The 16,277-nt window shown below is 34.1% G+C and overlaps 1 protein-coding gene and 1 non-coding gene across 6 annotated transcripts in view; one reads left to right on the top strand and one right to left on the bottom strand.

The window, feature by feature from the left end:
• The window catches only part of Smarca1 (SWI/SNF related, matrix associated, actin dependent regulator of chromatin, subfamily a, member 1), an 83,570-nt gene that overhangs the window by 63,174 nt on the left and 4,119 nt on the right, over window positions 1-16,277 (bottom strand). For 4 of the 5 annotated variants that reach the window (XM_058571478.1, XM_046468546.2, XM_046468555.2 and 1 more), the window contains exons 2-9: window positions 14,960-15,046; window positions 12,695-12,861; window positions 12,267-12,367; window positions 12,063-12,163; window positions 8,993-9,172; window positions 4,593-4,748; window positions 3,314-3,445; window positions 1,796-1,864 (exon numbers count right to left, since the gene is read on the bottom strand). In XM_058571478.1, coding sequence (XP_058427461.1) covers window positions 1,796-1,864; window positions 3,314-3,445; window positions 4,593-4,748; window positions 8,993-9,172; window positions 12,063-12,163; window positions 12,267-12,367; window positions 12,695-12,861; window positions 14,960-15,046 — 993 coding nt within the window. The remainder of the gene's footprint in view (window positions 1-1,795; window positions 1,865-3,313; window positions 3,446-4,592; window positions 4,749-8,992; window positions 9,173-12,062; window positions 12,164-12,266; window positions 12,368-12,694; window positions 12,862-14,959; window positions 15,047-16,277) is intronic. The other variant, XM_046468564.2, reaches the window with a different exon arrangement.
• Window positions 15,175-15,246, top strand: LOC124075326 (small nucleolar RNA SNORD112). Its single transcript, XR_006846003.1, has one exon. It is a non-coding gene; the product is annotated as a small nucleolar RNA SNORD112 (small nucleolar RNA).

The following is a 16,277-nucleotide window of genomic DNA, read 5'->3' as shown; positions in this document are numbered from 1 at the left end:
AAGCTGCTTCTGTCAAAACCACTGACTCTTCGCTTGGGCCTGTTCTGGTGTCCAATGGGTGACCTTTTCACATCAGGAGGCCCAAAACTCTACCTTCAGGTTATTGTAATGCCACCGTTTTCTGACCATGGGTCCTCTGAAGAGCCAAGAAGTCTGATTATGTATGCACAGATCATTGATCACTTAACCTCCAATCACCTTTCCCCACACCTCAGAATACCCTGCTTCTTTATCCCACAAATATTCCCAAAACCCATCCTCAGAAAGGCAGATTTGAGATTTGGGTCTTCTACATCCATGGGCTCAGCCATCTTGCAAATAAACTCCTTCTCTTTTGCAAAATTCATTGTTGCAATGATGGGCTTACTGTGCAGATGGCAAAACAGGCTTAGTTCAGTAACACTGGGTTTTTATTTAATAAGGGAGATATCATATAGGGTTTATGTGTTACATCTAATATAGAGAGAAAGGTAGAAAATTTAGTCAATTGAAAGGATAAATCAGAGGAGAAAGACCTTAAGGAAGCAGAAAAATGTCCATAAGGAAACAAGAAGAGGTGAGATCCAAAGTTCACATTAAAGAATTATTCACTGACCTGAGAAGGTTAACACATATGTAGACATCCTGAAAGATACACATCCTTAAAGGAGTTCTTACATAATGATTTCTATATTCTCTTTGAGAAGAGAATGAATCTACTTGCAAAGAGAGGCAGAAGGCAGGAGATATGTAGAATAGAAATCTTGAGGAGACTGGGAAAGGTCTGAAATATCTGTCAGAGCATAGATGATCATGTTGAAGAAACACCAGTATCATGAAATCCCAATTTGTTAGAGGACATGAAATCACAGCAGTTTCAATCTGTAGAGCTGTAAAACTTCTTTATCAATATTGAGAAAGCCCAGTATGAAGAAGATCACTCTGTTAATAAGTGGTAGCAGAAATCAAACCCAGAAGAAAAAGAGACAGTTACATTATTCCAATTCACAATTTTGGGGGCAGGTATGAAAGACAGTCAAGGGAGCAAATATGTTTGGGAGAACTGGCCAAAAAAAGAGTGGTTCAAGTTACATAAAATGGGCTTATTAATGGATACATAAAAAAATCCATAACAGAGGGCTGGGATTGTAGCTCAGTGGTAGAGAGCTTACCTAGCTCATGTGAGGCACTGGGTTTGATCCTCAGAACCACATAAAACAAACAAATAAATAAAGATTTTAAAATCTGTAACAGAAATTGGTTGATACATAGGAAGAAGCAGCAGGGGTCCACAGATGGGAGGTCTCTGTAAGGTAATCGAACAGGTACAAAAGACATAACATGAGTTAAAGACGTAGAAATATATGACGTTGCTATCGAAGAATAGAAAACTGGTGTTCAATGAATGTAAGGGAATTACCTGTTGATAAATGTTAAAGAAGAGAATGGGTATAGTGTGAAACTGAAAGATAGCTTGAATTTCAAGGGAAGAGTTTTATACATGAAGGTGAAGAAGGATTGGCCTTGGGGAACCAGGAGAATACTGATGCCATCCAGAGGACCGATGGAGATGAGACAGTAAACAGCCTCTACTGGAAAAGACTGCACTATCACAGAAGAGACCAAGGCAAAAAAGCTATTTTGCAGAGGCAGAGGATATAGTGAAGTTTGCTAGCCAAAGACGCTATCAGCAAGACTGAGAAAGAAGCAATGAAACTGAGCCAAAAGACAAACCCAAAAGTTCAGATTCTATGGCAGTTTGGTTCCTGGCTCAGTTATATGTAATTCATTAATTTTCTTGTCTGCTATTACTTACTGCATGAAGTCTTTCCACGAGTTTTTGATCACCAAGGCAATTTTTAGTGTCAAACCATGAATCAAAGTCCTGTGGAGGGATAAAAATTCAGCAATAAGTACACAGGTTTTCTTTAAATAAACTAGATTACCGTAAGTTATTATGCAGTCAATACAGAAATAATTCACTTTAAAAGTACTTTCACAAATGCATTGGGTTTTTTTTAATTTTTTTTAGTTATAGATGGACACAATACCTTGTATTATATTCATTTATTTTTTATGTGGTGCTGAGTATTGAACCCAGTGCCTCACACATGCTAGGCAAGCACTCTTCTACTGAGCCACAGCCCCAGCACAGAAATGTATTAACTGTGATGGCCAGTATTACTTCTTTTTTAAAATCATTTTTACAACTTTTATTTGTTTATTATTATTTTTATGTGGTGCTGAGTATTGAACCCAGTGTCTCACACGTGCTAGGCAAGCACTCTACCATTGAGCCACAACCCCATCCCAGAAATGTGTTAATTGTGCTGGTCAGTATTACTTACTTCTGAAATAGGTAGAATACTGGAACGGTTACGAAATTTGGATCCCATTTTAGAGAAACTTGGTCAATTACTTACTTCTGAAATAGGTAGAATACTGGAACGGTTACAAAATTTGGACCCCATTTTAGAGAAACTTGGTCAACAAAATTTTTCCTTAAAAACATTAGACTTTCCCATACTGTAGTAATATTATATCTAGTTTAAAAGAATAGGAGTTAAGAATAAAAAAATCAAGCTCCAAAGTTCACTTGATTCAGTTTGCTGCCCTGTGGTAATGTTGTGTTTTGTAAATACACTGTTTTTAAATCACATGTCATAAGTTGTTTAGCACTCACCAAATGTTAATGCCTACAATGCCTCTTCTCTTTGAGAAGAGAATGAATCTACTTGCTAAGAGGGGCAGAATGCAGGAGATACCTACAATAATCAAGGGAAGGTACAGAGAAATAAGATGGTTGAAATTATATTATGTGCATATACAATAACGGCATAATGATTCTCACTATTTTGTATAATTGTAATAAAACCTTCCCAAAAAGATTACTTCTGCCACATCATATACAGAAATATGTTTTAAGTCCCCCAACTTAATTAAAAGAAAATGTTGAATGTACTATTCTGAACTCAGTTTATATCATAAGTTGTGGTAGCAACATGATATAGGCAAAGTTGAACAGGCAAGTTAATCTCAAGAGAAAGTATTTCCCTAAATACCATCATTTTAAAATTTGGTACCTGAGAATTTTCTCCCTGAGAAAAACCAACACACAGAGGTAAAGAATTACAAATGAAAAAGAATTATGAATTTTAATCTATATTCTACACTTTGAAAACAGGTATCTGTGAACAACAGAAAAGTATATTTAAAATAGTCCTTGGGACTGAGGATGTAGCTCAGTGAGGGATAGGAGTACATATAATCATACTCGAGACCCTAGGTTCAACCCCCAGCACCATCCCCCCAAAAAAGTATAATTTACACTTACATCTGCAGAATTAAAGACATCGGGCAATAAAAAGTTGAGTAATGCCCAGAGTTCATGCAAGTTATTCTGCAAAGGTGTTCCAGTTAGAAGTAAGCGGTTAGTTGACTTGAACTCACGAACAATCTCTGAAAGCTAGAAAAATAAGACTTATATAAGTGTTGTTTTATTTGTTGTAATGTTCAACATTTGGTTATACTTTATTTAACCAATGTTTTCTGAATACAGTATAATTCAAAAATTAATTATTTATGGGGAAATATCCTAGTTCAGGTGACACTCCTGCAGTGAAGCACAACTCAACAAAATATTCGAGACATTTCTATGCTGAAAGAATGCAAATAGTATTTATACTTAAGACTCCTCCCCTACTTTGAAGAATTTATTTTTTCCAGTTCAATCCCCAGAAAATAGTCAGAACTTCTCCATGGAATCCAGACTATCACCTTATATAATACAATCTCCTTCTCCCCACTAACCACATTCACCTACATTCCTAGCCAAATTCTAATTTGACCTGGTCACAATTTTTCACTACCACAATTAAGCTCATTTTCCCAGACACTGTTTATGCTCTTTCCAAATTTAAGACCACAAAAATTATGACAAAAAACATAACAGAATGGTAATCTTAACAAAAATCTTTATTTTTATAATACACTTAAATAATAATTATTCTCTAACATGCGTCCTCTTATCAGGTTATTAGTTCCAATTTGAAATTAGTATGATCCACCTGGTGGTTTTGCTCCAGTTCTGTCCCTGTTTCTCCCAAAGTAGCCCAGTGATCCAAAGACAGGCTCATCATAATAACTGAAGTTTTTTCTACTGTTGATGGAGTTGAATGGCAAGAAATATTGATATTTTTCAATGTTAACACCACACTCTAATTCGCACAAGTCAGATAATTCCAGGAAATTCTTTTTTTCTAATCCACATGAATACACACAAGGTAGCTCCTCAATAAAAAATAAGTCAATGCAAAGGACATTTGTACACCAAATATTCTTACAACAATATTAAAATATTGTAGCATTACAGAGTAGGCTGTAACAGGAGGCACAGTAAATGAACACCTAATTTTCTTTAAATTAAATTACACTTAAGTTTCATCTGTCTTGTAGTCAATAAATGTAGACTTTAAAACCATTTTAAAAACTGATTTTCATTCACCTTTCATGAATAAAACCACAATCTTCCATTACTTTTTTATTTCAAATACAGAAAAGTGAATAAACCTGATAGAGAAATAAAAACGTGAAAAAAGATATTGAGAACTTACCTTAGATTTTTCATTTTTTATTCTGTGAGCTTCATCAATGACAAGGTATCGCCAATGAAACTTTTTGAATACAGACTTTTCTTTAATCACCATCTCATAAGAAGTAACACAAACATCCCACTCTCCGGGCATCATTTCATCACGGATAAAAGCAGCCTAGTAGTGCAAAATAAAGTTCTTTATATTAGAAAATGCTGAAAAGATGATCAAAGAATTGAAGTTTCAAGATAATACTAAAAGTTGTAAGAGACCCTGAGAATCAGTCAATCTCATCCATTTTAGAGACTGGAAAATTAAGGCCCAAAGATATCCTTGTCCTCAATTATCTAGACACAATGCTGATATATTCAACAGAAAAGAAACAAAGATTTCCCTTACATGAGTACAGGATAGCCAATGAACTAGAAAAGTTCACATCACCAATCACTGAATTACAAAATTCTGACTTAATGGATAAACTAAGTCTTTCTAAACACTATATTCTTAACAAGGTTCAAGCATTAGTAACATAATCTAGTTTCAACAAAAAGAAAAACTCAATATACATTAATGCTTCTAACCTTTCAAGAACTCTCATATATTCCTTCATTTCCTAGCAGGGATGAGTTGTACATTTTTTTTAATATTTATTTTTTAGTTTTCGGTGGACACAACATCTTTATTTTATTTTATTTTTTATGTGGTGCTGAGGATCGAACCCAGCACCCTGCGTATGCCAGGCGAGTGCGCTACCACTTGAGCCACATCCCCAGCCCCCCAAAATTTAACTTGTTTCTGGGTGGGCACAGTGGTGTAATCTCAGTGGCTCGGGAGGCTGAGGCAGAAGGATCGCCAAGTTTAAAGCCAGCAAAAAGCAAGACACTAGCATGTCAGTGAGACCTTGTCTCTAAATAAAATACAAAACAGGGCTGGGGATGTGGCTTAGTGGTTGAGTGCCCCTGAGTTCAATCCAAAGTACCAAAAAAAATTTAACTGTTTTTTACACTGTTGGTGGGATTGTAAAATAGTGCTACCACTATGGAAATAAGTATGGAGGTTCCTCAGAAGACTAGAAATTGGACCACCATATGACTGAGCTACACTACTCCTTGGTATTTATCCTAAAGAAATAAAAAGTCATCATACCACAATGATACATGCATAGCCATGTTTATAACACCAAAATTCACAATAGCCAAACTATGGAACCAGCCTAGATGTCCACCAATGGAGAAATAAAATGTGGTATATACTACCCAATGGCAAAAAAATAACAAATAGAAATATTTTTCTCTCTATTATGTATGTGCTTATAGTCTGTGTATTCATTCAGCTGTGAATATCATCTGCAAACTGGAGTCATACTAAGCATTTTGAGATTTTAAAAAATTAAACGTCTGTCAAAATATGAAGTAAATAAAGTGTGCTATATATGCTCAAAGGAGTTTTATTCAGCCATAAGGAAGAATGAAAATATGTCATTTTCAGGAAAAGGGAGAACTAGAGAACATTATGTTAAACAAAATAAATCAAATTCAAGAAAGTCAAGGGTTGTACATTTTCTCTCATATGTGGAAGCTCTGGAGGAAAAAAGGTGGGGGAAAGAGATCTCATGTAAATCAAAGGAAGAACACCAGAGTAGAGGAAATGGACCAGGAGGAGGGAGAAGTGGCAGAAATAAGAAATACTGGGGAAAGATATTGCCCAAACTATATTGTTATCTTGTGTGCATGTACAAATATGTAACATCAAACCCCACTATTATGTATGACTATAATGCACCAATACAAAATTAGAGAAATAAAATGTCTATAAAAAATTTTAAAAATAAACTGTCCACTACAAAGTTTTTATTTCATAATTCACAGCTATGCACCAAAAACAATGTGAACTCATTCAAGAAATATTTACTAAATGTCCAATGTGTGTTAGATTGCCTGGACTAAAAGTAGAGGACAGCAAAAAAGGCATTTGTACTAATCTTAGTTGCACCTGGGAAATTATCACATATTTGGAGGTGCCAGACCTCATTTAGTCCTGCTAAAACCTTATCATTGTTTGATTTTTGTGAACACTCAGTTTTATGGTTCTTTCTACACGTTTCATAGAACATACATATACTTTAACTGAAATTAGCTCTGTTTTGAAATTTTGTAACTACTGGGTAGACTGAGAGTTAAATATCCTGATAAAATATTAAACGTCACATAATCAAAAAGCTCTCATTTTGTAGGTAATAAAGTTCAGGTCCTTTGAGATTCACTCTCACCATCATTCAAGCAATAGCAAAGACAAAACTAAAACTACATCTGTTTCCATGTCCATTACCTTTAGATACCTCAGGGACAGACAAAGGTAGGAGTCACAAAGCCATCTTTGGGAATCACACCTCCATATGCTTCAGGACCACTTTAGTATCAGAGAGAATCAAGAGTATCTCTAATAACTTCCCAACTCAATTAAATACCCATTATAACCTACATCAGATTTTTATTACTAAAATATTGACCTTACAATGTTTACAGAAGGCCACAATAATAGAAGGACCCATGTGGTATCAAATCTGTCTACAAATAATGATCTGGACTTTATCTATCTCAACATTAATCTCTAAGTACTGAACATGGTATATTAATTACTTATATGACTGATAAACACTGGTTTTGAAACTCTTCTTACCATGGCCCAGTGTAAAATTACGTCTTAAGTTGCAAACCAGTATACACATATATGTTTCAGTATTTTTACATAGAAAGAAACAACTTAAAGGCTCCTCAAAACCATACGTACTCTAGTATGAAAGTCTGCTTAATGTTCTATTTTTTCTCAATTTTTTTAATATTTTTTTGAGAGAGAGAAAGAGAATTTTTAATATTTATTTTTTAGTTTTCAGCTCACAACATCTTTGTTTGTATGTGGTGCTGAGGATCGAATCTGGGCCGCACGCATGCCAGGGGAGTGCACTATCGCTTGAGCCACATCCCCAGCCCTTTTCTCAATGTTTTAAAAAACTTTTTTTCACCACTCACTAAGCTGAATTTACAACCCATTAATGAATGGCAACTCACAATGTGAAAAACATTGACTTTGAAGAATATTTTTCAAACTTAAGAAATTTTTCCAACTACCAGAATCCATGGGTAGACATAGGGCAGTAATGAATTAAATACATCCACTGTCTCTTTAAAAACTTCCACAGATACTTCATGAAACTCTGGATTACATAAAACAGGTAAAGCTGCTGAACTGCATTTTTACCAAGCCATTACAAAAAACAAAAGCCTAGATATTTCTCTTTTCTTTATGATCTTCAAGAAATAATTTTAGCAAAAGATCAGTATTTTGTAAATATAAAATCTTATAAACAGTGGTATTATACTGAATAACAGCAGTGACCAGAAAGAGTTCTTCAGAGTGACAAATTTCCTATTGGGAAATATTAGGCATAGTCAAAACAAGCTGTAATTCTAAATTTATGAACTCAGCATTTCACTACTTAAATTATTTATAAGTTAAATTTAAATAAATTTAAGTACTTTTTCTTCAAGAAAAATGACGAGGATAAAATTGCATAATTCATTATGATACTATTCTTTTGAGACTATCTTTTGATAACCTATCTAAATATGTAAAACAGAATAACACTTTCCTGTGTTCTCTGGAGGCAAAATAAAGACAAAGTTTAATAATATGCTTTCTAAGCTGATTATTCATTCTATATATTTGCATAATTTAATATTTTTAGATTAATTCTACATCCTAAAATAATTGTAGCCTACAAGATTGATGAATGGCTAATTTAAATACCTCCTCCCGAAACGCGAGTTTCTAATATTATCTGATAATATACACAGATATGTATATGTCTTGCATAAACACAAAATATAAGGCTCTTGGTACATATGAAAGATTCCATTTGTGTATGTGTGTGTACTTATGACTATACCAAGACAAAATTTAAAAGTTTAAGTTATACAAATTTACACATTTCTGACTTCAAAATAACACAAATGATAGACTCAGTGAGAACACAGACTACCAATAAAATTTTTTAAAAGTCACTTAAAAATAAAATTTTAAAATGCTTAAGTTAATAAACTAGTTATAAGTAAGTGGGCTGGGGATGTAGCTCAGTGGTAGAGCGCTTGCCTCGCATGTGTGAGGCTCTGGGTTCGATCCTTAGCACCACATAAAAATAAATAAATATATAAAAAATAAATAAGTCCAGATGAAGCATAATAATAGATTGTCTGTTGTTAATAGGTAATACAATCAACCTCATAGGATGTTGTGATAATTAATAATGTATGCAAAGTACTTAAAAATTATTCATTAGTAGTAGTTGACCTAAGTCTTTAACAGCAATACTATATATATGATGTTATTCTTGACTGCCTTTTTTAAACTTGTTTCTCACTTACTCTTGCATCTTTGTCTCCGACGAAACAAATAACACGGAGAGACGGGACCCATCGTTTAAATTCATTCATCCAGTTGTGTAAAGTAGACTTTGGAACTAAAACCATGTGAGGTCCAGGAATGTTTCGGTAGTGCTTCAGGTAACCAAGCAAAGCAATCGTTTGTAAAGTCTTACCAAGTCCCTGCATTATCATCACAAGGGGGAAAAAGATCCATAAATGTACTTTCTTTAGTGAAAGAATTTGTTGGTAACATTACAAAAGATAGTTGCCAACTGTCTCACAGTGAGAATTATGTTTTTACCAATGAAAGGAAAAAGGTCTTTTTATAAAGCAACCCCCCCAACACACAAACACACACACTCACTCTCTCTTTTCAATTTAGTACTTACTGTGAGGATAAAAAGAAACCAAGAACCTGAACTTCAAATGCTGCTTAACCAAGTAACTTTCTATTGAGGGCATTTTTTTAAACATTTATTTTTAGTTGTAGTTGGACACAATACCTTTATTTTGTTTATTTATTTTTATGTGGTGCTGAGGATCAAACCCAGGGCCTCGAACGTGCTAGGCAGTGCTCTACCACTGAGCCCCAGCCCCAGCCCCTATTGAGGACATTTTTATTCCTAAAGGAACAAGCAAGCTAATATGTAATTTTTCTAGTAATTTCAAAGCTAGGAATTGTGCGCGCGCGCGTGTGTGTGTGTGTGTGTGTGTGTGTGTCACAAAGACAGATTTTCTTCAGCAGCCTGCTTAGATATCAGTGTTTCTTTCTTATTCTCCCCAACATTATCACAGCCCAGGCATTAAATATTCAGGCTATGCATCTCCGAGGACTTGCAGCTCTGTCATGCCACATTCTTAAAGATGTCAAGAACCACAAAAGAACATATATTTGAAGCCAGACATTTAAAGATCACTAGTCTAGTGGACAATTAAAAAATACATATCGAACTTGCCACCTAACCCATGAGAAAGGTAACCACACGCTATACTGTTTGGCCTTTTAAATCAGCTTTTTGGACTGGAATTATAATTCAGTGATAGAGCACTTGCCTAGCTAGCATTCATGAAGCCCTACATTCAATCCAGGATTCAATGCAGGGCTCAAACAATCAATAACAGCTTTTGGCTTTATCTCTGTATAAAGTATATACTTCTCTTTATAAACTAAGCTGAAAACAATTTTTTGTAGTTGTAGATGGACAGAATGCCTTTATTTTATTTGTTTATTTTTATGTGGTGCTGAGGATGAAACCTAGTGCCTCACACATGCTAGGCAAGCACTCTACCAATAAGCTACAGCCCCAGCCGTGAAAACAATTTTAATAGGGTTTATCTTATCTGATATGTCAATGAGATGGGTCTCATGGACAATATGCATCAAAACCTTAAAATGGTTACACTCCTTAACAAAGTAATACCACTTTCAGGAATCCTATGGAAATAATCTGAGAGACACAGAAAAACCAAAATTTTATTCATACTACATATCAAGCAATTAAAATACATAGTAATAAAGGTGGAATAAAATTATGGTATCTCCCTAGGATTGTTCTGCAGTAAAAAAAAAGTTATTTTTTACAAAATATTGTAATTACATGGAAAAATGTATAAATGTGAAGAAATCATAATGCAAAATTATTTATACAATGTGATTTCAACTATGCAAAATAAACATATCCAAAAGAAAAAGACTAAAAAAGGAATATGGCAAAATGTCACTTGTCGTTATTTCTTGACATCATAATTATAATTTTATTTTATTTTTCTTTATTTTTTCAAATTTTCTATGGTCCTTTTAGGTGACTTTCTCTTTTTTTACTTATTTTTTAGTTATAGGTAGACACAATATTTTTATTTTATTTTTATGTGGTGCTGAGGATCAAACCCAGTGCCTCACGCATGCTAAGAGAGCACACTAGGTGAGTGCTCTACCTCTGAGCCACAACCCCAGCCCAACTTTCTCTTTTTTAATAATTAAAAAAATATATCTGGTGTTAACAGGATCTTTAAACATCTCTAGAGCCTTCACCTTATACTAGTTATAACTACAAAGTGTTTGGGGCAAATAATCTTGGTCCTCCCCTATTGACATATTAACTAAGTTTCTCCACCTCTGAGCTGACTAGAGTCCCCAAATCAGAATATGTATGTATAAGAAGCTGCTGACCCTTTATTAAAGGATCCTGTGCCACACACCTAATAGATGCTCACCCAGGGAAAAATACCTATGGGAATGACGACTATATAAGACACCATAAGGCAAATGTTGGTACATGGCCCTTTAGTAAGTGACTGCAAGTGTGACTCCAGAGTCTCATAAATATGATGTTGTTGGGTTAAACAGATCTAGAATTTCCTCTGTTCTCTCTTAAATCCAATTTTACTAATTTGGTCTTAAAACACAAATCTAGGTTTTCATATACTCCCTTTATCTGCTTAAGTAGCATCTTCCATGGCTTTACTTCTTCCTCTTTGGTTATTTTACTTATATGTCCATGATTCTTTTAGCTTATTTCTGACTTCCACCTGGCACTCCACTGTTTCAAGACTTAACATTGATCTTGACTTGCTCCTTAGTCCATGTAGTCTTTTTCTGATTACTCATAAATCTAGACATTTACATTTATTCATTAATCAATGTATTCATTCATTCACTTATTGTTTGGTTTATATACCCCACATCATTCCCCAAAAGATGTCAGGTAGCCTACAATGAAAACATGGTACACAAATTAACAGTAAAACAGGAATAAAGTAGTACCAAGGAAAATAAGTAATTCTAAAGGTAAAGAAAAGACACAAAGGGCAGACCATCAAAGGGTACATAGATGATCCATGTGGGAATTCAACTTGGCTCTGTGCTTCCTGGAAGACAAAGTACAAACAAAAACAAAAGTACAATGGTTTTTGTACCATTTGACAAAAATCTCCGTAACAATTTTGTGCTCAGCAGTTACTTAAATAATTTCATCATAATAACTAAATAAAGTTTCTGGGTGTGTATGGAAGTTAGGAGCAGGTCAACTTAGGTATTTTAAACTTATACTAAAAAGTACCATCTCCTTACCATTTCATCAGCCAAAATACCATTGACTCCATTTTCATATAAGGAGATCAACCAGTTTAGCCCTCGAATCTGATAATCTCTCAGGGGTCCTCCTTTCACATCTGAAAAAAATTAAGGATGTCTCATGCTTTCATTAAAACAATCAAGTAAAACTTTTCTAAAATCAAACTGAAAAATAAATCACCAAGGTGATGAAGTACTTACACGAAGGGGACACCTCAAATCTCACGCAAACATTCGATGTTTTCCGACTCTCTGACAGTAGCTCTTCATCTTCTTCTTGTTCAGTGCGCCTGTGGCGATAGCTGAATTGAAAAAAAAAAAAAGAAAAGAAACACAGTCACATTCACCTCAAATGCTAAGGTGTCAATTTAGTCACTGTGCACTGCTAACATCTTTCACAGAAAAAGAATGAGTCATCTAGGGTCTTGTTCAGAATTAGATAGAACTGTCCTACATTGGTACTGATTTATTTCTGGTGAGAATAAAAAATGTTGTTTATCTCTAAAACATATTTACATTGGCAATAAACTCATTTTTAATATAGAATACCAAATGAAGGAAAAGGGAGGGAGGAGGAACAGAAAGCAGGGGAAGAGAAAAAGGAGAAAGAGAGAGGAATGCCAACATACTCTCCAGCAGAAATTAAGTTCTGTTTCTCATCTTTCTTTAATCGAGGACGTCCCAATTTCATGTTCAGAGGAGATGTTGGAGATTTCTGTGCTGAAGGTTGAATGAAATGTGCAAAAAGTTCTGTCTGCTTCAGTAAAAATTCAAATCTCTTTGCTCGGTCTGCTTTCTAATTCACAAAACAAAAGAAAAAGTGAAGATTTTCTTTTTTATTCATTCAAGCTACTCTGCATGTATATTGCACTTTCTTTGTACAATACTCTGAGTGCTTTAAACATATTTTGAATTTCTTTAAGAAATCTATGAGGTAGTTACTAATGTCATCCCTATTTTACAGATGATAAAACTGAGGCACAATGAGGGTAAGGAACTAGCTCAGGTTTCCACAGCCAGTAAGTAGCAGAATTTGAAAATGTTTTTACAAATAGTTTGAATAGAACCCAAATGATCTGACAGACAGTAAATGCCCCCCAAACTACCATTCTTTTGGGCTGAGATTATAGCTCAGTAGTAGAGCATGTGCCAAAGTCCTGGGTTCCATATCCAGTACTACCCCAAAAGAAGTACCCTTCTGGCTGGGTGCAGTGGCAATGCCTGTAACCCCAGCAACTAGGGAGGCTGAGACAAGAAGATCATGAGTTCAAAGCCAGCCTCAGCAAAAGCAAGGCGCTAAGCAACTCAGTGAGACCCTGTCTCTAAATACAATACAAAATAGGGCTGGGGATGTGGCTCAGTGGTTGAGTGCCCCTGAGTTCAAACCCCAGTATCCCCCCTCTAAAAAAAAGAAGTACCCTTCTTAAACAGTTCAAATTAGAAAACAAATCCTCTTTCCAAAGCATGATTTTTCCTCTCCTAAATAGTAAGAAAATTAAGCATCAAATATATAATATATCCCAAATATAGAAATACAAATTAACTATGATATACACAAACCATATTTTCAAGCTTCATCTAGAAATTAAAATCTAAGAATACAGTACCATCTTTTCTCAAAATATTTTAATGTCATATACAATAAATAATAAACATTCTTCTCCTCCATTACAGTGATCCGGAAAATTTCATTTTATTCTAGCAGTATGTAAAGTATCTCCCTGAAGGGGACAGGATTGAGTAAAAAGAATACCCACACATACACACACATATACACAAAATCATTAACATATATTAACTACTTAAAGCTGATATGTTATTATAAGTTCTCAATAAACTGTAAAGGACATACAACTTGTACAATATAGATACAATAAACTTTGAGTCAATCAAAAATCTTAAAAGATCAAAAGACACATCATTCTAGATAAAGAAAAAAATGAAGATGAGTTTTTTTTAAACTCACTTTCTGACCACAGGGTAGAGAATAGCTGATTGCTAATGAAAGATGCATAATTAATACCACCAGAAACTTACAGAAGAGTTCATTAACATAAATACAAGGGTTAAGACCAATATATTCAGACCTCTAGCTGGAAGGAAGCCAAAAACTTTCCATTTTTATGTCATCCACACTGGAATGTTGTTTTTAGAATTGTTAAAACATTAACTGTCTCATTAGAAGTGGCCATAAACATTAAGGGATAGAGTCTTATGGAACAGCTAACAACAACCAAAAAACACACTTTATTTCTATTTATTTTAATAACACGGCTGCAAAAACAACCCCTTAGGGGGAAAATCATTTTCAACTACCTGTTAACTTCTTAGCAACTAAAAATTAAATAATTAAATGAATAGCAAAGCAATATGTAGGTATAACCATTATATTTTTAAGTAATACTTTCAAGAACTGTGCAAATATACTTTCCTTAAAAAGTGCCTTATCATATTACCTATTTCTTTAATGTATAATATACATTCATATATCCAAAGCAAGGAGGAGATAGAAATATCAATCCAGCTTTCTGACTGAATTTCTCTCAAGTCACAAGGCTACAGTGATAATGTCATTGATATTTTCATCACCCAGTGGATAAAATACTTCTAACATAAAACACCTTATTATGGGATAGATAGCACTAAACAAAGTGAGATGTGGCTTCTAGTTTCAACTATTCCTTATAGTTTCCCTGATCCTTTATTACCTCATCTGAAAATTAGATTAATTTACTTGAAAAAATTATTATGATAGATTAATATATGAAATTAATTTTCAATTCTAAAAACTGGTTCTCTATACATTATAAATATACATCTGGTTTTTCATCTTTCATATCTCCTCTATAAAAATTAACTATAGCATTCGCTATCCTACCCAAGAGTCTATTTACCATTTTCTCTTCATATTCTGGGTCCATTTCCTTTTCAGATTTAGAAGCTTTAGTACCAAGTTTGAGTTGAAACGGAGAAATGTTTTTCTAGAATTTCAAAGGAAATAAATATCATCAACTTGCAAAGCAAGGTCTTTAAATTGGTCATCATTCTCGCTTGAAGAAAGTGAAGGGTAATTAAATAACTTAATAAATAAATCAATGTGGGACGTGCATGGACCAGTGATGAGATCATGTTATGAAGCAGAGTTTATGATTAATCCAGTTCTGTGCACCTGAGGTCCAATAAAAAAAATCTGAAAAGCCAGAGAAATGACATTAATTAGAATAAAAACCAAAGGTAAATCATTGAGCCTTTTCATCCTTTTTTAATTTAAAGCATAAATAAATGTGCAACCATAAAATAAGATTTAATTTTTTAGAATAGCCTCATATCATCAACCACAAACCAAGAATTAAAGAAAAGTAAATACTCAATTCTCAGAAATACTTCTTTGTGTAATGGAGGCAAACCAGACTTTCAGAAGAAAAGAATGTGATTTCTTTTCCTGAAAAGACATCTTAAGATTGTTTTCATAGTCTAACTAGAACATTTAAATTTTTGTGCAATGCAATGTGATCATATATATTTTAAATGATTTAATAGTAAAGCTTTAAACTACTGGCAAACATTTGTTTTCTCTAACTAGAAAGAAAACTATGTAAAACTAAGTTGAATAAATAATTTATAGAAGCAGTTTATCAGAGCTATTAACTATTAACTACTGATGTTTTAAAAGTTGCAATTTAGGGAAAACAAACATCAACCAATAACTTAAAAAGACTGAAATTATCTGGGTGGTGGAGGGGTTATCTCACTTGCATTTACAAGGACCTGTAAAGAATAAATATACTCCCCTCTAAGAAATTAAGACAACAAAAATATACCCATTAAGACCAATACCAGGGCCAGGCATGGTAGAATAAACCTGTAATCCCAGAGACTTGGGAGGCTGAGGCAGGAAGACTTTGAGTTCAAAGCTAGCCTCAGCAACAGCCAGGAGGTAAACAACTCAGTGAGACCCTGTCTCTAAATAAAAAATACAAAATAGGGCTGGGGATGTGGCTCAGTGGTTGAGTGCCCCTGAGTTCAATCCCTGGTACCAACCCCCCCCAAATAAAATAAGACCAACATCAAGAGTATTTACGTTTTAACAAAGATTTTGTATAAGTCAAAACACATCATTTGGTGAAAATTAATATGTCAATTTTAACATGGCCTTTGCCAATCTGTTTCTAAAGTCCTATATTAAAATTAATAACAGAAGAGGACCTTAAA

This window comes from Marmota monax, unplaced genomic scaffold (genome assembly GCF_021218885.2).
Source record: "Marmota monax isolate L192 unplaced genomic scaffold, Marmota_monax_Labrador192_F-V1.1 WCK01_AAM20220418_F8-fsc00054, whole genome shotgun sequence".
Lineage (NCBI taxonomy): Eukaryota > Metazoa > Chordata > Mammalia > Rodentia > Sciuridae > Marmota > Marmota monax.
Note: the sequence above shows the minus strand (reverse complement) of the source record. Positions and strands in the feature narration are given on the sequence as shown.